The following is a 24,207-nucleotide window of genomic DNA, read 5'->3' as shown; positions in this document are numbered from 1 at the left end:
GTCACCTGTATGTCACTCACTCACCCACCCAGCCAAACTCACTGCCACCGGGCAGCATGCTGTGCATGTGTGTGTGTTTTCTCCTGACTGGATCATAGCTCTGTTCCTCCTCCCTCCAGCAGATGAGTCACGTCAGTGCCAGCAGCACAATCGTCACGCCCCACCCCCCGCTAAACTCCACCCCCTCCACCTCTCAGCTCCTCAATAACGTCAGGAAGCCAATGACGGAGAGCATGACGTCATCACAGAGTGCAGGTAAATTAGGACCAGACACAGACACAGACCCTTTCCACAGAAAGTAGGACCAGACCCTTTCCACAGAGAGGAGGACAAGACCCTTTCCACAGAAAGTAGGACCAGACCCTTTCCACAGAGAGGAGGACCAGACCCTTTCCACAGAGAGGAGGACCAGACCCTTTCCACAGAAAGTAGGACCAGACCCTTTCCACAGAGAGGAGGACCAGACCCTTTCCACAGAAAGTAGGACCAGACCCTTTCCACAGAGAGGAGGACCAGACCCTTTCCACAGAGAGGAGGAACATACCCTTTCCACAGAAAGTAGGACCAGACCCTTTCCACAGAAAGTAGGACCAGACCCTTTCCACAGAAAGTAGGACCAGACCCTTTCCACAGAGAGGATTGACCAGACCCGGACCCTTCCCACAGACAGTGTAGATGTTGGAAAAGGCTCAGAAACTGCCCTGTCAATAGAAATCCCAGTTAGTTCTGTGTGTAATTCCCATCCCCATCTTTTTCCCTCTCTGGGTTTGTCGTAGCTGCAGAAACAGGGATGCGCACTGTGGAGATCACAAGGGTAAGTTGAGCTGTCTCCAGTTATGATATGCTAATTTATATTTATAGACCATACTGTATACTGTGCCAATTCAACTCTAGAAGCTTTATTGGCATGAAAAATATGACAACAATCACAACATCCTCTTCTATAATATTTTATTATTAATAATGATAATAGCATTGACGATCTCTCTCAGGGTCCTACTGATGCGTTGGGGATCAGTATAGCTGGGGGGAAGGGCAGTCCTCTGGGGGATATCCCCATCTTCCTGGCTATGATCCAGGCCAACGGGGTGGCAGCCAAGACGCACAGGCTCAAGGTGTGTGTGTGTGTGTCTGTGTGTGTGAGCCCACATCACAGTGTCTTAGAATCCCCTTACTGTTTGTGATGGCTCACGCTGGCACATGTGTGTGTGTGTGTGTGGGGGTGTGTGTGTGTGGGGGTGTGTCCTCCAGGTGGGTGATAGAATTGTGAGTATCAACTCCCAGTCTCTGGATGGCCTGTCCCATGGGGATGTGGTCACCATGCTGAAGAATGCCTACGGCAGCATAATTTTCCAGGTACACACACACACACACATGGAACACATACACACACAGACACACAATATATACAGTGGGGAAAAAAAGTATTTAGTCAGCCACCAATTGTGCAAGTTCTCCCACTTAAAAAGATGAGAGAGGCCTGTAATTTTCATCATAGGTACACGTCAACTATGACAGACAAAATGAGAAAAAAAAATCCAGAAAATCACATTGTAGGATTTTTTATGAATTTATTGGCATATGATGGTGGAAAATAAGTATTTGGTCAATAACAAAAGTTTCTCAATACTTTGTTATATACCCTTTGTTGGCAATGACACAGGTCAAACATTTTCTGTAAGTCTTCACAAGGTTTTCACACACTGTTGCTGGTATTTTGGCCCATTCCTCCATGCAGATCTCCTCTAGAGCAGTGATGTTTTGGGGCTGTCGCTGGGCAACACAGACTTTCAACTCCCTCTAAAGATTTTCTATGGGGTTGAGATCTGGAGACTGGCTAGGCCACTCCAGGACCTTGAAATGCTTCTTACGAAACCACTCCTTCGTTGCCCGGGCGGTGTGTTTGGGATCATTGTCATGCTGAAAGACCCAGCCACGTTTCATCTTCAATGCCCTTGCTGATGGAAGGAGGGTTTCACTCAAAATCTCACGATACATGGCCCCATTCATTCTTTCCTTTACACGGATCAGTCGTCCTGGTCCCTTTGCAGAAAAACAGCCCCAAAGCATGATGTTTCCAACCCCATGCTTCACAGTAGGTATGGTGTTCTTTGGATGCAACTCAGCATTCTTTGTCCTCCAAACATGACGAGTTGAGTTTTTACCAGAAAGTTATATTTTGGTTTCATCTGACCATATGACATTCTCCCAATCCTCTTCTGGATCATCCAAATGCACTTCAGACGGGCCTGGACATGTACTGGCTTAAGCAGGGGGACACGTCTCGCACTGCAGGATTTGAGTCCCTGGCGGCGTAGTGTGTTACTGATGGTTGGCTTTGTTACTTTGGTCCCAGCTCTCAGCAGGTCATTCACTAGGTCCCCCCGTGTGGTTCTGGGATTTTTGCTCACCGTTCTTGTGATCATTTTGATCCCACGGGGTGAGATCTTGCGTGGAGCCCCAGATCGAGGGAGATTATCAGTGGTCTTGTATGTCTTCCATTTCCTAATAATTGCTCCCACAGTTGATTTCTTCAAACCAAGCTGCTTACCTATTGCAGATTCAGTCTTCCCAGCCTGGTGCAGGTCTACAATTTTGTTTTTGGTGTCCTTTGACAGCTCTTTGGTCTTGGCCATTGTGAAGTTTGGAGTGTGACTGTTTGAGGTTGTGGACAGGTGTCTTTTATACTGATAACAAGTTCAAACAGGTGCCATTAATACAGGTAATGAGTGGAGGACAGAGGAGCCTCTTAAAGAAGAAGTTACAGGTCTGTGAGAGCCAGAAATCTTGCTTGTTTGTAGGTGACCAAATACTTATTTTCCACCATAATTTGCAAATAAATTCATTAAAAATCCTACAATGGGATTTTCTGGATTTTTTTTCTCAATTTGTCTGTCATAGTTGACGTGTATCTATGATGAAAATTACAGGCCTCTCTCATCTTTTTAAGGGGGAGAACTTGCACAATTGGTGGCTGACTAAATACTTTTTTGCCCCACTGTATACACTACCAGTCAAAAGTTTGGTCACCTACTCATTCAAGGTTTTTTCGTTATTTGTACTATTTTCTACATTGTAGAATAATGGTGAAGACATCAAAACAATGAAATAACACATATGGAATCATGTACAGTGGCTTGCGAAAGTATTCACTCCTCTTGGCATTTTTCCTATTTTGTTGCCTTACAACCTGGAATTAAAATGGATTTGTTGGAGGTTTGTATCATTTGATTTACACAACATGCCTACCACTTTGAAAATGCAAAATATATATTTTTGTGAAACAACAAAGAAATAAGACAAAAAAACAGAACTTGAGCGTGCATAACTATTCACCCCCCCAAAGTCAATACTTTGTATAGCCACGTTTTGCAGCAATTACAGCTGCAAGTCTCTTGGGGTATGTCTCTATAAGTTTGGCACATCTAGCCACTGGGACTTTTGCCCATTCTTCAAGGCAAAACTGCTCCTTAACGTTGGATGGGTTCCGCTGGTGTACAGCAATCTTTAAGTTATACCACAGATTCTCAATTGGATTGAGGTCTGGGCTTTGACTAGGCCATTCCAAGACATTTAAATGTTTCCCCTTAAACCACTTGAGTGTTGCTTTAGCAGTATGCATAGGGTCATTGTCCTGCTGAAAGGTGAACCTCCGTCCCAGTCTCAAATCTCTGGAAGACTGAAACAGGTTTCCCTCAAGAATTTCCCTGTATTTAGCGCCATCCATCATTCCTTCAATTCTGACCAGTTTCACAGTCCCAGCTGATGGAAAAACATCCCCACAGCATGATGCTGCCACCACCATGCTTCACTGTGAGGATGGTGTTCTCGGGGTGATGAGTAGTGGTGGGTTTGTGCCAGACAGCGTTTTCCTTGATGGCCAAAAAGCTCAATTTTAGTCTCATCTGACCAGAGTACCTTCTTCCATATGTTTGGGGAGTCTTCCACATGCCTTTTGGCGAACACCAAACATGTTTGCTTATTTTATTCTTTGATCAATGGCTTTTTTCAACCCAGCTCTGTGGAGTGTACGGCTTAAAGTGGTCCTATGGACAGATACTCCAATCACTGCTGTGGAGATTTGCAGCTCCTACAGGGTTATCTTTGGTCTCTTTGTTGCCTCTCTGATTAATGCCCTCCTTGCCTGGTCCGTGAGTTTTGGTGGGCGGCCCTCTCTTGGCAGGTTTGTTGTGGTTCAATTTTTTAATAATGGATTTAATGTTGCTCTGTGGGATGTTCAAAGTTACGGATATTTTTTTATAACCCAACCCTGATCTGTACTTCTCCACAACTTTGTCCCTGACCTGTTTGGAGAGCTCCTTGGTCTTCAGGGTGCCGCTTGCTTGGCGGTGCCCCTTGCTTAGTGTTGTTGCAGACTCTGGGGCCTTTCAGAACAGGTGTGTATATATACTGAGATCATGTGACAGATCATGTGAAACTTAGATTGCTCGTAGGTGGACTTTATTTAAATAATTATCTGACTTTTGAAGGTATTTGGTTGCACCAGATCTTATTTAGGGGCTTCATAGCAAAGGGGGTGAATTCATATGCACGCACCACTTTTCCGTTATTTATTTTATAGAATTCTTTGAAACAAGTAATTTTTTTATTTCACTTCACCAATTTCCACTATTTTGTGTATGTGCATTACATGAAATCCAAACTAAAATCAATTTAAATTACAGGTTGTAATGCAACAAAATAGAAAAAACGGCAAGAGGGATGAATACTTTTCCAAGGCGCTGTAGTAACCAAAAAAGTGTTAAACAAATCAAAATATATTTTATATTTGTGATTCTTCAAAGTAGCCACCCTTTGCCTTCATGACAGCTTTCCACATTCTCTCAACCACCTTCATGAGGTAATCACCTGGATTGCATTTCAGTTAACAGGTGTGCCTTGTTAAAAGTTAATTTGTGCAATTTCTTTCCTTCTTAATGCGTTTAAGCTAATCAGTTGTGTTGTGACAAGGTAGGGGTGGTATACAGAAGATATCCCTATTTTGTAAAAGACTAAGAACAGCTAAAATAAGCAAAGAGAAACGAAAGTCCATCATTACTTTAAGACATGAAGGTCAGTCAATGCGGAAAATTACAAGAACTTTGAAAGTTTCTTCAAGTGCAGTCGCAAAAACCATCAAGCGCTATGATGAAACTGGCTCTCATGAGGGCCGCCACAAGAAAGGAAGACCCAGAGTTACCTCTGCTGCAGAGGATAAGTTAATTAGAGTTACCAGCCTCAGAAATTGCAGCCCAAATAAATGCTTCACAGAGTTCAAGTAACAGACACATCTCAACTGTTCAGAAGAGACTGCGTGAATCAGATCTTCATGGTCGAATTGCTGCAAAGAAACCACTACTAAAGACATCAATAAAAAGAAGAGACTTGCTTGAGCCAAGAAACACAAGCAATGGACATTAGACCGGTGGAAATCTGTCCTTTGGTCTGATGAGTCCATATTTGAGATTTTTGGTTCCAACCGCTGTGTCTTTTTGAGACGCAGAGTTGATGAACAGATGATCTCTGCATGTGTAGTTCCCACCCTGAAGCATAGAGGAGGAGGTGTGATGGTGTGGGGGTGCTTTGCTGGTGATACTGTTGGTGATTTATTTAGAATTCAAGGCACAGTTAACCAGCATGGCTACCACAGCATTCTGCAGCGATACGCCATCCCATCTGGTTTGCACTTGTTTTTCAACAGGACAATGACCCAACACACCTCTAGGCTGTGTAAGGCGGCTATTTGACCAAGAAGGAGAGTGATGGAGTGCTGCATCAGATGACCTGACCTCCACAATCACCCGACCTCAACCCAATTGAGATGGTTTGAGATTAGTTGGACCGCAGAGTGAAGGAAAAGCAGCCAACAAGTACTCAGCATATGTGGGAACTCCTTCAAGACTGTTGGAAAAGCATTCCAGGTGAAGCTGGTTGAGAGAATGCCAAGAGTGTGCAAAGCTTTCATCAAGGCAAAGGGTGGCTACTTTGAAGAATCTCAAATATAAAATATATTTTGATTTGTTTAACACGTTTTTGGTTATTACATGATTCCATATGTGTTATTTCATAGTTTTGATGTCTTCACTATTATTCTACTATGTAGAAAATAGTAAAAATAAAGAAAAACCCTTGAATGAGTAGGTGTGTCCAAACTTTTGACTTGTACTGTATATACAGCGCATTCGGAAAGTATTCAGACCCCTTGACTTTTTCCACATTTTGTTACGTGACACCTTTGGCAGCGATTATTGAGTCTTCATGGGTATGATGCTACAAGCTTGGCACACCCCTATTTGGGAGTTTCTCCCATTCTTCTCTGCAGATCCTCTCAAGCTCTGTCAGGTTGGATGGGGAGCGTCACTGCACAGCTATTTTCATGTCTCTCCAGAGATGTTTGATCGGGTTCAAGTCCGGGCTCAGGCTGGGCCACTCAAGGACATTCAGAGACTTGTCCAGAAGCCACTCCTGCGTTGTCTTGGTTGTGTGCTTAGGGTCGTTGTCCTGTTGGAAGGTGAACCTTCGCCCCAGTCTGAGTCTTTCCCTTGATCCTGACTAGACTCCCAGTCCCTGCCGCTGAAAATATCCCCACAGCATGATGCTGCCACCACCATGCTTCACCGTAGGGATGGTGCCAGGTTTCCTCCAGACGTGACACTTGGCATTCAGGCCAATGAGTTCAATCTTGGTTTCATCAGACCAGAGAATCTTGTTTCTCATGGTCTGACAGTCTTTAGGTGCCTTTTGGCAAACTCCAAGCGGGCTGTCATGTGCCTTTTACTGAAGAGTGGCTTCTGTCTGGCCACTCTATCATAAAGGCCTGATTGGTGGAGTGCTGCAGAGATGGTTGTCCTTCTGGAAGGTTCTCCCATCTCCACAGAGGAACTCTAGAGCTCTGTCAGAGTGACCATTGGGTTCTTGGTCACCTCCCTGACCAAGGCCCTTCTCCCCCGATTGCTCAGTTTGGCCGGGCGGCCATCTCTAGGAAGAGTCTTGGTGGTTCCGAACGTATTCCATTTAAGAATGATGGAGGCCACTGAGTTCTTGGAGACCTTCAATGTTTTGGTACCCTTCCCCAGATCTGTGCCTCAACACAATCCTGTCTCGGAGCTCTACGGACAGTTCCTTCGACCTCATGGCTTGGTTTTTGCTCATGCACTGTCAACTGTTGGACCTTATATAGACAGGTGTGTGCCTTTCCAAATCATGTCCAATCAATTGAATTTACCACAGGTGGACTCCAATCAAGTTGTAGAAACATCTCAAGGATGATCAATGGAAACAAGATGCACATGAGCTCAATTTCGAGTCTCATAGCAAAGGGTCTGAATACTTATGTAAATAAGGTATTTCTGTTTTTTATTTTTAATAAATGTGCTAAAATTTCAAGAACCTGTTTTCTCCGTCATTATAGGGTATCGTGTGTAGATTGATGAGGGAAAAAAATAATTAAAACCTTTTTAGAATAAGGCTGTAACGTACCAAAATGTGGGGTCTGAATACTTTCCGAATGCACTGTACACACACACACACACACATCTCTGTATGGTCAAATGAAGTATCAGTTATCAAACGTAATGACACCCATCACCCAATGTAACCATATTATGCTTTTTACTTGCCTATTATTTTACATCCATCAAATAAATGTTTTCTGATAAGATATGTAAATAAAATCATTTTTTTAAATATACATTCTTGAAAAACTGAACTGCATGTGTATGTGTTTAGCAGTGTGTGTACTGTGTGTACCGTATGTGTGTGCATTAGAAGATACTGCTGTGTGTGTGTGTCCAGCATGTTGCAGCCGGCTGGCAGTTTTGCCAGATAATATCAGGCCTTTATGCTAATGCTGCTTTATCAGTCCGGCTCCAGGAGCCTCAGCACTGGACTGTTAGACTGGGCTGTTAGACTGGGCTGCTAGTCTGGACTGTTAGACTGGACTGTTAGACTGGGCTGTTAGACTGGGCTGCTAGTCTGGACTGTTAGACTGGACTGTTAGTCTGGGCTGTTAGTCTGGGCTGTTAGACTGGACTGTTAGACTGGGCTGCTAGTCTGGACTGTTAGTCTGGGCTGTTAGTCTGGACTGTTAGACTGGAATGTTAGACTGGGTTGTTAGTCTGGACTGTTAGTCTGGACTGTTAGACTGGGCTGTTAGACTGGGCTGTTAGACTGGGCTGTTAGACTGGGCTGTTAGTCTGGACTGTTAGACTGGGCTAGCCCTGCTGCCTGGTGCTGATTACACCACACACACACCACCCAGGACACCCAGCAATTACTGTCTGACTCGATCTCTCTCTGCCCCCTCTTACGTTCTTGTTCGCAACTTTGGTCTGGAATCCTTAGTGGTCAAACTGCCACGTCCGTTTGCGATATTACAACAACAAAGAAGTTACTGCAAACAAGAAAACACAGTTTTTCCCCCTCTGACATCACTGCAACACGTCAGAACAGCAGGATATGTACTGCCATGGTGGTGGGGTGGCCAGTGGTGCGGTTTCCCCCTGCTGGGGATTCCATCTAACAAAGGAAGAGAACATTCTCTCTCTCTCTCTCTCTCTCTCTCTCTCTCTCTCTCTCTCTCTCTCTCTCTCTCTCTCTCTCTCTCTCTCTCTCTCTCTCTCCCACTCACTCTCTCTCTCTCTCTCTCTCTCTCTCTCTCTCTCTCTACCCCTACCCTCCCCCTCTTTCTCTCCCTCCTCCTCTCTCTCCCTCCACCTCTCTCTCCATAAAGAAGGTGTGTCTGTAAGATAAGTGCAGGCGATGGCTTGGAAGCGTTCCACTAACGTTCCCTCCGCAGCCCACCAGTCGTCCGTTAATCGTCCATTAATTAACCTTTGTTGTTGTTTTCATATTTTTAATTGCCTCTCGGTTGATTAAATATGGAAATGAACAGATGCTGACAGACCGTCGCCACCCTCAATAGGTGGCTGACTGAATATTTCATTTTAAAAAGACAACTAAAGGGGGGGGTGTAAAAGAGAGAGAGGAGTGATAAATGATTGCTACATTAGGCCTTTGTGTGGCTGTGATCCAGGACCTGTCTGTAGTAAAATCCATTCTTCAGTAATTCTATTCAGCCATGAAGGATGTTAAAGGTTTCAAATAGGGGGGTGATTTTAAACACAAATCGCATGTACGTTGATATGATATACACTGACAGTCATCCTTGTCTACAACACACACACACACAGACACACACATGCACAGATCATGCCTTGTTAATAATAATTGAAAAACTTGACACGTGCATTGTTTTGTCTCCTGTCATTTGTGCATACTAATCTGTGTGTGTGTGTGTGTGTCTGTGTGTTTTAAAGGTGATCGCTGACACCAACATCAGTGCTATAGCCAGTCAGGTGGAGAGTATGTCGACTAGCAGCAGCCCCGAGACACAGCCAGGGGAGCCAGAGTAAGTCGGACTCATTTTCTCTTAGACACTGATCTGAGGTCAGTTTTGTGCCTTCTCCCCTAAAGGTTAAAGGAACAAAAAGCAGTCACCCAGCCACTTGTTTGATAAACAGCTGAGGGCTAGGGCTGGAGAAATGTAACCGCTCCCAAATTCATAGACCGAGCAATGGATGCATGAGATCAAAATAATAGTTTTTTCCCAGTTTTGAAGCTATACAGTGCTTGTTTTACAATTTGATGCTCTCTGCAGAGCCCCCAAGCCAAAGAGTATCTGCCTGGAGAAGGGTTCTGACGGCCTGGGCTTCAGCATCGTAGGAGGCTTCGGAAGCCCTCATGGAGACCTGCCCATCTATATCAAGACTGTCTTCAGCAAGGTAACCATCTGTAGCTCTGCACCATCACACACATGCAGGGTAATGTGACTTGTACTGATTTCCCCTCTGGGACATTAGATGGCAGCAGATTCCCCCCACACACACACACAAACAGATCAGTGATTACTTAAAAGGGAGGAAGGATCATAAGGTTGCATTTAAAAATACTGTAACAAGGCCAATTTTCTTATTTCCACCACTTTGCGTGTGTGTGTCTGTGTGTGTTCCCCTGTTGTCGCTGCAGGGGGCAGCAGCAGTGGACGGGCGTCTGAAGAGGGGCGACCAGATCTTGTCTGTGAACGGAGAGAGTCTGGAAGGGACCACACACGAGCTGGCTGTGGCCATATTGAAGAGACAGAGAGGGGCCGTCACCCTGGAAGTGCTGTCCTAGCTCACACACACACTGTACCCCTTGAACTGGTTTGAACTTTCCAACATGTTCTGTGGAGTTGACCAACAACTGATGCCCGTCTTCAGGCCTTTAAACAGCCCATTAACGTGAAGGGGGCATTGGTTCTGGAAGGATTCAGCCAATAGGTAACACAGGTGGCTGTTCCAGTGAGAGAGAGAACACGTGTGCCACGTTCAGCTGTGTCCTCAAGTGAACCATTGGAAATAAGAGTAGGGGCACCTCATTTCCTGTGTGCCATCTTAGGAGCTTCACTGTGAGGGCGGTTCAATCGCTGCACTGACTGGATACACGACTCAAAATGGTGAACGTTTGGATATTATGAAGCAAGGAAGCAAAGGGGCAAGCTTTATATGTGAACAATGTGAATATCCGATCTCTTTGTGTCATTTCAAATTTGTGTGATCACACATGTGCTTTCTTCATAGAACACTGATAGAGCAATATGAGTGGTTCCGTTGGTTTAGGAGGTCTCTTCACCGTTAGCCTAGCGTTAGCTTAGCATCTCCCTTATCGGGAGACACTGGTTAGCCGTTAGCGATGTTAGCTGCAGTTACTGCTAATGTGCAAACTGCGAGGAGGAATGGTCTCGGCAGGGAACAGGGCTATGATGCACTAAACTGGAACAGATACTACACACACGCACACAATATATGCTAGCTAGTCACTGTCAGGTTGACACGTTCTCATTCATCACAGACACTTGTCCATCTGTCTCATATCATGTCATACTTGGTGCAAACACACAATTTAAACTCCTAGTGTCTGGCTTTTACACAACACTACTCCGTTCAACAGTGATTAGGCTAGACATGGCCAAAATAACTGGTAAACAGCCATGCACTTGTAATACACTTCATAGCATGCTCGTAAGAATGACATAACACCCTCTGTAGACATTAAAAGGCAGTTATAAAGGCCACCCAACTACCGGCTGGTATGTCACTATACAGTACCTTGTGTAGTCCTGCAAGAAGTTGCTGTAAGATTTTGTAGGCGTCACGAGGAAGCTTTTTTTTTTTTTTAAGATGTGAGACAGGTTATTAGTACACGAAGTGTTGACAAATAATCTGAACCCGCTTCGAATTCGAGACCAGGAAAAATGTGTACTGTATGCGTGTGTTTGTCAGATCAGTTGCCATTAGCAGTACAATGTAATGTAGGCGAATCTCAGGACTTCCATCAGGCATTGTGAGTCTGTTGCTGGGGTTTGCTTTACACTAGTGGGGGTGAGTATGGAGGGTAGCCAAATAGTTAGCCAAATCTTTACCTCCTTTGTTGCTGGCTATGGAATAGCCCTGTAAGCCTATAGGTCCTATGAAATGGTGTCAAAATACATCCATGTCTTAACTAGCCTGGTCCCAGATTTTTGTGCTACATTGTCACGCCAAACCAGACAGCACAAACAGGTCTGGAACCAGGCTATGTCTTACTGGTTGAAGGGGGATGGGATATTATGCTATTGTGATATGCTATTATGAAATGATGCTATGATATTGTGATATGCTATTATGATATTATGCTATTTCTGCTTTGAGTGGGATCATTCACTTCCTATCCAATCCTCCACCAACTATAATTTTAATGTGTTAGTGGACTGGACACGTTTCAACAAGGTGCTAATACTTTTAGTTTTACCTGCCTTTATGTCATATGGATGGTACTACATGTATGTTACTGTAAGCTTATTCTTTAGCCTGTCACAGTAAAACAATTATTATTTTTACATCATTTTTGGGAACTATGAGAATCAACAATGATCCATTATTTTCTTGTTATGAGACGCATTTATCATCATGTAGCAGGGTTGTATTCATTAGGCACCAAATGGAAGAAAATTGACTGAAACAGGAAAGGACAACCTGAACTTGTCCAATAGGAGACACTCGTTTTCATTTTACGAAGAAAAACATTTTGCTACGGTGTGCATTAATGAATACGACCCATGTCTGTCTGTAGCTTCACACTGTCCTGTCCAGCGGCGAGCAGCTTGCCACGTCCAACAATGACAGGATATACTGTTTCTCTTGGAGCCCTTCGTCTGTCTCCTGTAAACCCCTCCACGCTCACAGGAAGTGACAACGCGTTCCTCCAAGACACTTTGAGGCCCCCTCTGGGATGTGTTCATTAGGCACCAAACTGGGAAAATGGTCTGAAACAAGGAGGGACTACCTGAACTTAATGAAAAAATACTTGTTTTTGTTTTCCGTCGCAAACCATTTTGCTACGCTGTGCCCTAATGAATACGACCCTGGTCGACACTGTATATTACCCTGCATATTAACTCTCAAACCGTGCCCGTCTCAGTTTACATTTTACATTTTTAGTCATTTAGCAGACGCTCTTATCCAGAGTGACTTACAGGAGCAATTAGGGTTAAGTGCCTTGCTCAAGGGCACATCGACAGATTTTTCACCTAGTCGGCTCGGGGATTAGAACCAGCGACCTTTCGGTTACTGGCACAACGCTCTTACCCACTAAGCTACCTGCCGCCCTAGTTAAAGTTGAAGTGCAATCTGGTGGCAATATCTAGTAGGTTGTGTCTTAAATGTGTGCCCTAAATACTCAGAAGTCAAATCAAAACAAATGTATTGGTCAAATACAAATATTTAGCAGATGTTATTGCGGGTGTAGCGAAATGCTTGTAAGAATATATGTTTTATTGTCACATACACCTTGGTAGTCTTTACAGGGTCAGCCATAGTAGTATGGCACCCCTGGATCAAATTAGGGTTAAATGCCTTGCACATTGACAGATTTTTCACCTTTTCGGTTTGGGTATTCAAACCAGCGACGTTTCGGTTACTGGTCCAACACTCTAACCGCTAGGCTACCTGCCATCCCCAGGATTTAGAGGAAGTGTTCTACTAGTCCCGTGTGGAGCCTCTTAAGGGAACTACTGCTTTGCCATAAGTCTCTGATGTGCTAGAATAGACAGTGGGTGTTTATCATATGTCAGTCTTAGTTCTGTGAGAGCCTAGCGCTGTCAAGTCTTAATGCTCAATCCCTTTAAACGCATACATATCTGGCCACTCACTGCTCTCTCTCTCTCTCTCTCTCGCGCGCTGCTGTCATCCTGTGATCTCTCCATCTACTGTAGAATTTTTGCTTGTCCTATGCATGTCACTCAGCAATAGGCTGTGTGTGTGTGTGTGTGTGTGTGTACACATGCGTGTGTGTTTGTTCATCAGAAGTTGTACTGATGATGATGATGATCCTGTAACTCCCAATAATTCCTTCTTATGATGCCACTGATGAACTGACTTGCTTGACCTTAGCGCCACAGAAAACATCTTTATTCACCTGTAGCTCAGTTGGTAGAGCATGGCGCTTGCAACGTCAGGGTTGTGGGTTCGTTTCCCACGGGGGGCCAGTATGAAAATGTATGCATTCACTAACTGTAAGTCGCTCTGGATAAGAGCGTCTGCTAAATGACTAAAATGTTTGTTTTTTTTTATAATCCAAACAAACGATGCGTGACAAGCTATGCTGTAATAACGTGGATATACAGTATATATATCTATAGAAGAAATTGTATGAAAAATATATTGTCTACGATCACAGATGCAAGTCTTACCTTTAAATGTGTGTAGCCTACTGACTGTGTTCCTACATTGATGCTCTTTATGACTTCTGATGAATTGTTTGATGATGATGTATGTTTTATTAAATACAAGGGGACCGCAACCATTTCCACCATGTCCTCCCTCTAATCTTCAAGTGTGGCTGTTCTTAAAATGAATTGTCATTCTACCATGTGTCATTGATACACTGATAAGGAATATCTCAGTTGCTTCCATTGTTATGAGGATTGCAGTGGGCTAAATCACAGTGTTTCTTGGTAGTTTTAAACAAATCTACTTTGAAACCAAAGTATCCACCTCACACACATGGTTATCGGCTTTTAAAAAAAGACGACACCTGTACCATGTCAGATATAGAGTTGAAATGTATTCAATTTTGAGTTTACATCCCAATATTACACTGTATATACATCACAGAAGACTGAAATACTGTATAACAAAACGGTTTGACATAGAAACACCAGATTTTCTGCTGTTTTTTAAAAGATATTAATAACATTCCACCCATGAGGCCACTAGAGGGCAATTTGGTCATTTGACTGCAGGAAAGGGTTTTAAGTGTTCAATTACACTTTAGGCCCATACTGTATGTGCTGTAGCTTTTAAAACAAATCAGAAATAGTTTTTGGACATCAATATCTAAGATTCACTTTAATGGATATCTACTGATCTTTAAACTTTTTGATACTTGCTTGGAGTGCTCTTGGTAAATTGCCTTCGCATGTCTCTGAAACTACGTGTTTGTGTGTGTCCACGACAAACCACAGATTGGTGGCTTGTATTGGTCCTCATCGGTCACATGGTAGTGACTTTGTCCTCAATGCCTTCAACGTCCATGTTCTCATATGCACTCTCGTGATCGCTGCTCCTGTGGGACCCACACACACACACACACACACACGTATTAGAACACAAGCCCTACTGTAATTGCACACTCACCAACATTATTTATCTGTAGGTCACCAGTATTGTTAGAAATGTAGACCACAAAACAAGAGAGATGAAGTGGAATAAGTGGCATTTTACCTGAACATGTCCAGACTGGTATCATAGTGGTCTCCATTGGTCTTGACATAGCCAGGGGTCTTCCCACACTCACATTCTTTGGTCTCTGGCCTTCATGCAATCGAGAACAGATGGTAAACATACAGTAAGAATGCTCCCTTACGTTCAGATTCAGAAGCAATTATAACGTCTTGTCAATCTCATGTCGTTGGGTGCAGGTGGAAAAACGAGATTGGGCTAGAGACTCTAAAGACCCAATACTTGTGTCCCAACACTCATTACATCTTAAATGATTTACTTTAGGACCATGATGTGCATGGCCATGTCTGAAAACCTTAGCTGTCAAATCCTCGCTTCCTCGATTCCTCACCTCGTTCTCAAAGGTAGGTAATTGGCAGAGCAGGTCCGAGACAGTAACCTTGGATCCTCTCCTCCAATGTGCTTTGAGAGTGGGATGATGAATTGCGCAAAGAAGGACAGCAGAAGCAAGGATTTGACGCCAAGAAACGTTTTCAGACGTTGACTGTCCTACTACAGTAGCTGTGTGGACTGTGGAGATGGTCAAGTGTTGTGGTGTCTTGGCTCACCTCGAGTCTTGACACCAGGCCTTGTTGACCAGAAACGCCACGAAGATGAGGAAGAGAAACCCGGTCACAGCTATGATGCCCGTCAGCCACTGTGGCAGTGCCCGCTCCACCTTATCTTATCAGGACATAAGGGGGAAAGTCATCATTGGATACCGGTATGTATACTTAAAGGTGCAATACGCAGAAAACTCTCCCCATTTCCTGCTTGCTAAAATTCGAATAGTTCGCCTAATTTCAGTTAATGTGACAAAACAAGAGAATAATTGTACCATCTTAACCGCTGTGAAATATATCTTCAATAACTAAAAATATATTTTCAGCTGTTTGAGACTGGTGTACAAAACCGAAAGTAAAAGACAAAAACTAAACTTAAGACCGGTAAGCATAGAAATAGAGCACATAGAACAGATCTATAACTAGCATTTCTATCTGAATTTGGTCGGGTCGCCCAAAAAGTTACATTTTGCGGCTTTAAAGGTGCCCAATTAAGCAATCATTTTTATTCCACATGTTTCAGGTGCAATTGCTGCATAGAGCATCTTTAAAAGTGCAATATGTACCTATAGTTTTCCTAGTGTCAACTCGAAGTACTACAAACACATTCGGCCAAGAATCAAATGTTTTAACAAATAAAAACATACAGTTACATACACCAAGGCCCACCCGCTCAGATTACAAACAAGTGCAGAGGTAACACTTACGACTGGGCATGTAAGTTACAGGTTGCACCTTTAAGTGTTTTTGATCAATTTAGACAATGCAGTATGTCTGTCACTTGTCATTCTAATGTTCTGTGATGTGATTTTCATTCTCTTGAGATATCGTCCCAGTTGATGGGATTATTAACATGGCAGTCAAGATAAACTATTGAGTGACACTATTAATTTATCCTTCAGCCTGGAGGTGTGTTGGGTCATTGTCCTGTTGAAAAACAAATAATAGTCCCACTAAGCGCAAAGCAGATGGGATGGCGTTTCGCTGCAGAATGCTGTGGTAGCCATGCTGGTTAAGTGTGCCTTGAATTCTAAATAAATCACCGACAGTGTCACCAGCAAAGCACCCCCACACCATCACACCTCCTCCTCCATGCTTCACGGTTGGAACCACACATGTGGAGATCATCCGTTCACCTACTCTGTGTCTCACAAAGACACAGCGGTTGGAACCAAAAATCTCAAATTTGGACTCACCAGACCAAAGGATATATTTCCACCAGTCTAATGTCCATTGCTTGTGTTTCTTGGCCCAAGCAAGTCTCTTCTTCTTATTGGTGTCCTTTGGTAGTGGTTTCTTTGCAGCAATTCGACCATTAAGGCCTGATTCAAGCAGTCTCCTCTGAACAGTTGATGTTGAGATGTGTCTGTTACTTGAACTCCGTGAAGTATTTATTTGGGCTGCAATTTCTGAGGCTGGTAACTCTAATGAACTTATCCTCTGCAGCAGAGGTAACTCTGGGTCTTCCATTCCTGTGGCGGACCTCATGAGAGCCAGTTTCATCATAGCGCTTAATGGTTTTTGCAACTGCACTTGAAGAAACGTTCAAAGTTCTTGAAATGTTCCGTGTTGACTGACCTTCATGTCTTAAAGTAATGATGGACTGTCGTTTCTCTTTGCTTATTTGAGCTGTTCTTGCCATAATATGGACTTGGTCTTTTACCAAATAGGGCTATCTTCTGTATACCCCCCCCACCTTGTCACAACACAACTGATTGGCTCAAACGCATTAAGAAGGAAAGAAATTCCACAAATTAACTTTTAAGAAGGCACACCTTTTAATTGAAATGCATTCCAGGTGACTACCTCATGAAGCTGGTTGAGAGAATGCCAAGATTGTGCAAAGCTGTCATCAAAGGCAAATGGTGGCTATTTGAAGAATCTCAAATATAAAATATACTTTGATTTGTTTAACACTTTTTTGGTTACTACATGATTCCATATGTGTTATTTCATAGTTTTGATGTCTTCACTATTATTCTACAACATAAAAATTTTTAAAAAATAAAGAAAAACCCTTGAATGAGTAGGTGTGTCCAAACTTTTGACTGGTAGTGTATGTATGTGTGTGTATATATATTATGCTTCCCACTATTATCAACAGTGAGTTGGAACAGCATGCAGTCACATAAGGCAGCTATTTCTTTATGTAGACTACCATTAACTTCAAATGTAACCATGAGTTTCAGTTCTTACCTATTTGAGCTGTGCCTACTCCCAAAGTCAGCATCAGCCATAGAACCACAATAGACGCTCTCCCCATTGTTGAGTCTTGCTGAAAATCCACAAAATGTTGTTTTTAGATAACAAAATGGCCTTGCGAGTAGCTCCTCAGAATAGGTTTGTTCTATGTAGCTCACTGATGTTTTTTGGTGTGTAAAGAACACACATCCTGGTGCTGTATTCGGTTAATGACTAAACCATGCCTGCTTAGACAAACAACTGGTGATGAATCAGTAATAATAGCCATAACCTCAAGTTTTATTTGTTGATTTTGGAAAGTGATTGACATTTGTAGGACAGAGAGATTAATTTGCACATCTAATATAATAACAATATTAGCATATTTTCTGTTAATAGATGGATGGCCTACAAATGTCCACTTCAATACATAACACTTGGGACAGGGGATTTTCCAATACAGTGACCAGGAAGCAGACTAGATAAACAGACTCCAATAGCAGCTCAGCGAAAACACATAGAAACCTGGAGAATAAACAGTAATCTTTGAAGAAGGACTTTGGCTTGGTGAGTGTTAAATCAGTCTCATGACCACACTTCTAATATGTCACTGGAGGTTCTAGTTTAAATAGATCCCTTGAACTCTGTTTTTGCCCAGTAAGGAGTTAGACAAAAGAAAAGTATTATAGTAGGTTATTTTAGGCTGAATTAAACAGCCCTCTCCAGCTTCATTTATAATTTAACATGATTTAGAGTTGCATACGGGGATGTTTTTTTTGTTTTTTTTTAATTAATTTTTTTAACCTTTATTACTTTCCAACCCCACCACCCCTTCCCTAATTGGAGTAAACTAGTGAACAACAACGCTTAGGCCTCTACTTCCAGCTTATACATACTATATACAGTGAGGGAAAAAAGTATTTGATCCCCTGCTGATTTTGTACGTTTGCCCACTGACAAAGAAATGATCAGTCTATAATTTTAATGGTAGGTTTATTTGAACAGTGAGAGACAGAATAACAACAACAAAATCCAGATAAACGCATGTCAAAAATGTTATAAATTGATTTTCATTTTAATGAGGGAAATAAGTATTTGACCCCCTCTCAATCAGAAAAATGTCTGGCTCCCAGTTTTCTTTTATACAGGTAACGAGTTGAGATTAGTAGCACACTCTTAAAGGGAGAGCTCCTAATCTCAGCTTGTTACCTGTATAAAAGACACCTGTCCACAGAAGCAAGCAATCAATCAATCAGATTCCAAACTCTCCACCATGGCCAAGACCAAAGAGCTCTCCAAGGATGTCAGGGACAAGATTGTAGACCTACACAAGGCTGGAATGGGCTACAAGACCATCGCCAAGCAGCTTGGTGAGAAGGTGACAACAGTTGGTGTGATTATTCGCAAATGGAAGAAACACAAAATACCTGTCAATCTCCCACGGCCTGGGGCTCCATGCAAGATCTCACCTCGTGGAGTTGCAATGATCATGAGAACGGTGAGGAATCAGCCCAGAACTACACGGGAGGATCTTGTCAAATGATCTCAAGGCAGCTGGGACCATAGTCACCAAGAAAACAATTGGTAACACACTACGCCGTGAAGGACTGAAATCCTGCAGCGCCCGCAAGGTCCCCCTGCTCAAGAAAGCACATATACAGGGCCGTCTGAAGTTTGTCAATGAACATCTGAATGATTCAGAGGAGAACTGCGTGAAAGTGTTGTGGTCAGATGAGACCAAAATCGTGCTCTTTGGCATCAACTCAACTCGCCGTGTTTGGAGGAAGAAGAATGCTGCCTATGACCCCAAGAACACCATCCCCACCGTCAAACATGGAGGTGGAAACATTATTCTTTGGGGGTGTTTTTCTGCTAAGGGGACAGGACAACTTCACTGCATCAAAGGGACGATGGACGGGGCCATGTACCGTCAAATCTTGGGTGAGAACCTCCTTCCCTCAGCCAGGGCATTGAAAATGGGTCGTGGATGGGTATTCCAGCATGACAATCACCCAAAACACACGGCCAAGGCAACAAAGGAGTGGCTCAAGAAGAAGCACATTAAGGTTCTGGAGTGGCCTAGCCAGTCTCCAGACCTTAATCTCATAGAAAATCTGTGGAGGGAGCTGAAGGTTCGAGTTGCCAAATGTCAGTCTCAAAACCTTAATGACTTGGAGAAGATCTGCAAAGAGGAGTGGAACAAAATCCCTCCAGAGATGTGTGCAAACCTGGTGGCCAACTACAAGAAACGTCTGACCTCTGTGATTGCCAACAAGGGTTTTGCCACCAAGTACGAAGTCATGTTTTGCAGAGGGGACAAATACTTATTTCCCTCATTAAAATGCAAATCAATTTATAACATTTTTGACATACGTTTTTCTGGATTTTTTTGTTGTTATTCTGTCTCACTGTTCAAATAAACCTACCATTAAAATTATAGACTGATCATGTCTTTGTCAGTGGGCAAACATACTAAATCAGCAGGGGATCAAATACTTTTTTTCCTCACTTTACATTTTAAATTTTATGGACCCAGTCAATTTTACAATTATTTTATTTTGTTTGTTTTTACTCCTGAACTTCCCCTACCCTCAACCTCTGATCATTTTCATGATGTCCATCCGGTTTGCTTCAATATGCCATATCTCTCCAACTGTGCTACTTCACAAAAGCTCTCAACCTATAACCTATATACTTATTATGGACACAGTATGCCCTACATTAGTTATCTTGCTGTTATTAGTTGTTGTTAGTTGTTATTAGTCCCATCCTTCAGCTCCATTCAACACCTCCCATCTGTCTCTTAACACCAACCATATTGGATTTCTATTTGCCATATATTTTTCAACTGTACTGTGATGTTTCACAAAAGTTCTGAACCATTCTATTCTCATTGTTTCTACAGATTGTAAATTGAAAATATTTTTTTTTGCTAAAAGTATTATTATATTATTGATCAATTGACTATGACTTTTCAGATCACCCAGTAGTACTATTTGCAGGGTTAGCTAAATATTGCAATCCTTCAGCCATTCCTGGACCTGTGTCCAAAAACAAGCCACAAATGGACAGTACCAAAACAAATGATCTAATGATTCTGTCTCTTCGCAGCAAAATCTGCAGAGCTGGGAAGATTGTATCCTTCTGCATCTTTTGACTCTCTATGTCCACTATCCTCCCGGCCGGCTTGGTCCTCCCCTCTTGCTCCGTGGCTTGATGACTCATTGCGATCTCACAGAACAGGGCTTCGGGCAGCCGAGCGCAACTCCCTGCGGACCTGTCATCTTTTCACTCCCTCCTCTCTACATTCTCTTCCTCTGTTTCTGCTGCTAAAGCCACTTTTTACCACTCTAAATTTCAAGCCTCTGCCTCTAACCCTAGGAAGCTCTTTGCCACCTTCTCCTCCCTGCTGAATCCTCCTCCTCCTCCCCCTCCCTCCTCCCTCTCTGTGGATGACTTCGTCAACCATTTTGAAAAGAAGGTTGACGACATTCGATCCTCATTTATTAAGTCAAATGACACCGCTGGTCCTGCTCACACTGCCCTACCCTATGCTTTGACTTCTTTCTCCCCTCTCTCTCCAGATGAAATCTTGCGACTTGTGATGGCCAGCCGCCCAACAACCTGCCCGCTTGACCCTATCCCCTCCTCTCTTCTCCAGACCATTTCCGGAGACCTTCTCCCTTACCTCACCTCGCTCATCAACTCATTCTTGACCGCTGGCCATGTCCCTTCCGTCTTCAAGAGAGCGAGAGTTGCACCCCTCCTCAAAAAACCTACACTCGATCCCTCCGATGTCAACAACTACAGACCAGTATCCCTTCTTTCTTTTCTCTCCAAAATTATTGAGCGTGCCTTCTCCTCTCCTGCTATCTCTCTCAGAATGACCTTCTTGATCCAAACCAGTCAGGTTTCAAGACTGGTCATTCAACTGAGACTGCTCTTCTCTGTGTCACGGAGGCTCTCCGCACTGCTAAAGCTAACTCTCTCTCCTCTGCTCTTATCCTTCTAGACCTATCTGCTGCATTTGATACTGTGAACCATCAGATCCTCCTCTCCACCCTCTCCGAGATGGGCATCTCCGGCGCTGCTCACTCTTGGATTGCGTCCTACCTGACAGGTCGCTCCTACCAGGTGGCATGGCGAGAATCTGTCTCCGCACCACGTGCTCTCACCACTGGTGTCCCCCAGGGCTCAGTTCTAGGCCCTCTCCTATTCTCTCTATACACCAAGTCACTTGGCTCTGTCATATCCTCACCTGGTCTCTCCTATCATTGCTACGCAGACGACACACAATTAATTTTCTCCTTTCCCCCTTCTGATAACCAGGTGGCGAATCGCATCTCTGCATGTCTGGCAGACATATCAGTGTGGATGTCGGATCACCACCTCAAGCTGAACCTCGGCAAGACGGAGATGCTCTTCCTCCCGGGGAAGGACTGCTCGCTCCATGATCTCGCCATCACGGTTGACAACTCCATTGTGTCCTCCTCCCAGAGTGCAAAGAACCTTGGCGTGAACCTGGATAACACCCTGTCGTTCTCTGCTAACATCAAAGCGGTGAACCGATCCTGCAGGTTCAGGCTCTACAACATTTGCAGAGTACGACCCTACCTTACACAGAAAGGGGCACAGGTCCTAATCCAGGCACTTGTCATCTCCCGTCTGGAATACTGCAACTCGTTGTTGGCTGGGCTCCCTGCCTGTGCCATTAAACCCCTACAACTTATCCAGAACGCTGCAGCCCGTCTGGTGTTCAACCTTCCCAAGTTCTCTCATGTCACCCCGCTCCTTCGCACACTCCACTGGCTTCCAGTTGAGGCTCGCATCTACTACAAGACCATGGTGCTTGCCTACGGAGCTGTGAGGGGAATGGCACCTCCTTACCTTCAGGCTCTGATCAGACACTACACCCAAACGAGGGCACTGCTCTGGCTTTGGCCTGCTAGCCCTCCTACCTCTACGGAAGCACAATTCCTGCTCAGCCCAGTCAAAGCTATTCGCTGCTCTGGCAACCCAATGGTGGAACAAGCTCCCCCACGACGCCAGGACAGCGGAGTCACTGACCACCTTCCGGAGACACTTGAAACCCTACCTCTTTAAGGAATACCTGGAATGGTATAAAAGTAATCCTTCTACCCCCCTCATTAAAAAAAAGGTGGTTGTCCCACTGGCTATCATAAGTTGAATGCACCAATTTGTAAGTCGCTCTGGATAAGAGCGTCTGCTAAATGACGTAAATGTCAATGTAAATGTATCCCCCATATAAATAACATTCTATTGGTAGCAAGAATTTTGTATAATAATTTAAATTGAACAATTCTCAGTTTTGAATTCCGGCGTCATTTTACGCATCAGTTCATAAACACTATGCCATGGAATCGGTATGTCAAAAATCTCTTCCCAACTATTTTGCAATCTATATGGGACGGCTGTCAATATACAAGGATGATTTCTTAGTATAAAACTATAGCTAACGACATCTATGGTGAACTTTACAATGTACCAGAATGACAGATTATGCAACAAGTGAGCTGCCTTTGCACTTAAAGTTGACGTTTATCAGAGTCATACTTCTGTACTTTCAGTAGCTACTGTCGCCTGCATGGGTGTAGTTGGTGCAGTGGGCTTCACATGGGTGTAGTTGGTGCAGTGGGCTTCACATGGGTGTAGCTGGTGCAGTGGGCTTCACATAGGTGTAGTTGGTGCAGTGGGCTTCACATGGGTGCATGTTGTTATTTCAGGCATGACGGGGAAATGTAAAAGACTTGATTAGTAGAGCAGAAAGGGGGATGTGCTGGAAGGTTATGGGACACACCCCCTTTGGACTCCAGGGACACATGATGAGCGTGTGTGTGTGTGTGTGTGTGTGTGTGTGTGTGTGTGTGTGTGGGGGGTGGTGTATTTGTCCACCCGCCCGCCTGTCTCTCTGTCAGCCCACCTGTCTGTCTGTCCATCCGCCTGTCTGTCTGTCAGCCCACCTGTCTGTCTGTCCATCCGCCTGTCTCTCTGTCAGCCCACCTGTCTGTCTGTCCATCCGCCTGTCTGTCTGTCAGCCCACCTGTCTGTCTGTCCATCCGCCTGTCTGTCTGTCAGCCCACCTGTCTGTCTGTCCATCCGCCTGTCTGTCTGTCAGCCCACCTGTCTGTCTGTCCATCCGCCTGTCTCTCTGTCAGCCCACCTGTCTGTCTGTCAGCCCACCTGTCTGTCTGTCCATCCGCCTGTCTGTCTGTCAGCCCACCTGTCTGTCTGTCAGCCCACCTGTCTGTCTGTCCATCCGCCTGTCTGTCTGTCAGTTTATGCAGTCCATCAGTACTAGGCTTTGTCCTAACCTCACCACCAGCCAAATTAGCAGGTCCCTTTCAGCCAACCCCACCCCCTCATTAACACCACCCCTTCCCTTCCCTCCCCTCCCCTCCCCTCCCCTCCCCTCTCTCTCTCTCTCTCTGTCTCTCCATCACACACACCTCGGGGGAGTAGGCCGGCTGTGATGTGTGGTCAGATAGCAGCCCTGAGAGCCTGTAGCAGCGGCTCTCCCCACTGTCCCGTTACCTGCTGAGAACCAGCCCTCAGCTCTGTTCTCTGGAGCCAGCACAACTCCCATATGGCCCATCCATCCCACCAACCACACACAGAGGCAGGGACGGAGGGATGGGAGGAGGGAG

At 44.2% G+C, this 24,207-nt stretch overlaps 2 protein-coding genes across 2 annotated transcripts in view; one reads left to right on the top strand and one right to left on the bottom strand.

Annotated features, from left to right (window-relative positions):
* LOC121577422 (inaD-like protein) overlaps window positions 1-12,571 on the top strand; it is a 240,065-nt gene extending 227,494 nt beyond the window's left edge. Inside the window, exons 43-49 of the mRNA XM_045223383.1 lie at window positions 120-255; window positions 777-814; window positions 993-1,115; window positions 1,252-1,356; window positions 9,318-9,409; window positions 9,659-9,782; window positions 10,027-12,571. Of these exons, the coding sequence (XP_045079318.1) occupies window positions 120-255; window positions 777-814; window positions 993-1,115; window positions 1,252-1,356; window positions 9,318-9,409; window positions 9,659-9,782; window positions 10,027-10,173 (765 nt within the window). The 3' untranslated portion in view covers window positions 10,174-12,571. The remainder of the gene's footprint in view (window positions 1-119; window positions 256-776; window positions 815-992; window positions 1,116-1,251; window positions 1,357-9,317; window positions 9,410-9,658; window positions 9,783-10,026) is intronic.
* Window positions 12,572-14,413: 1,842 nt separating this feature from the next.
* Window positions 14,414-17,728, bottom strand: LOC121577231 (PDZK1-interacting protein 1-like). Its single transcript, XM_041890993.1, has 4 exons — window positions 17,558-17,728; window positions 15,368-15,482; window positions 14,802-14,891; window positions 14,414-14,643 (listed from the first exon to the last, which is right to left on the bottom strand). Exons 1-4 carry the CDS (start codon window positions 17,622-17,624, stop codon window positions 14,571-14,573), a joined length of 345 nt encoding a protein of 114 aa, XP_041746927.1. The 5' UTR covers window positions 17,625-17,728; the 3' UTR covers window positions 14,414-14,570.
* Between the last annotated feature and the right edge of the window lie 6,479 nt (window positions 17,729-24,207).

The sequence above is a fragment of the Coregonus clupeaformis genome, chromosome 11 (genome assembly GCF_020615455.1).
Source record: "Coregonus clupeaformis isolate EN_2021a chromosome 11, ASM2061545v1, whole genome shotgun sequence".
Lineage (NCBI taxonomy): Eukaryota > Metazoa > Chordata > Actinopteri > Salmoniformes > Salmonidae > Coregonus > Coregonus clupeaformis.
Note: the sequence above shows the minus strand (reverse complement) of the source record. Positions and strands in the feature narration are given on the sequence as shown.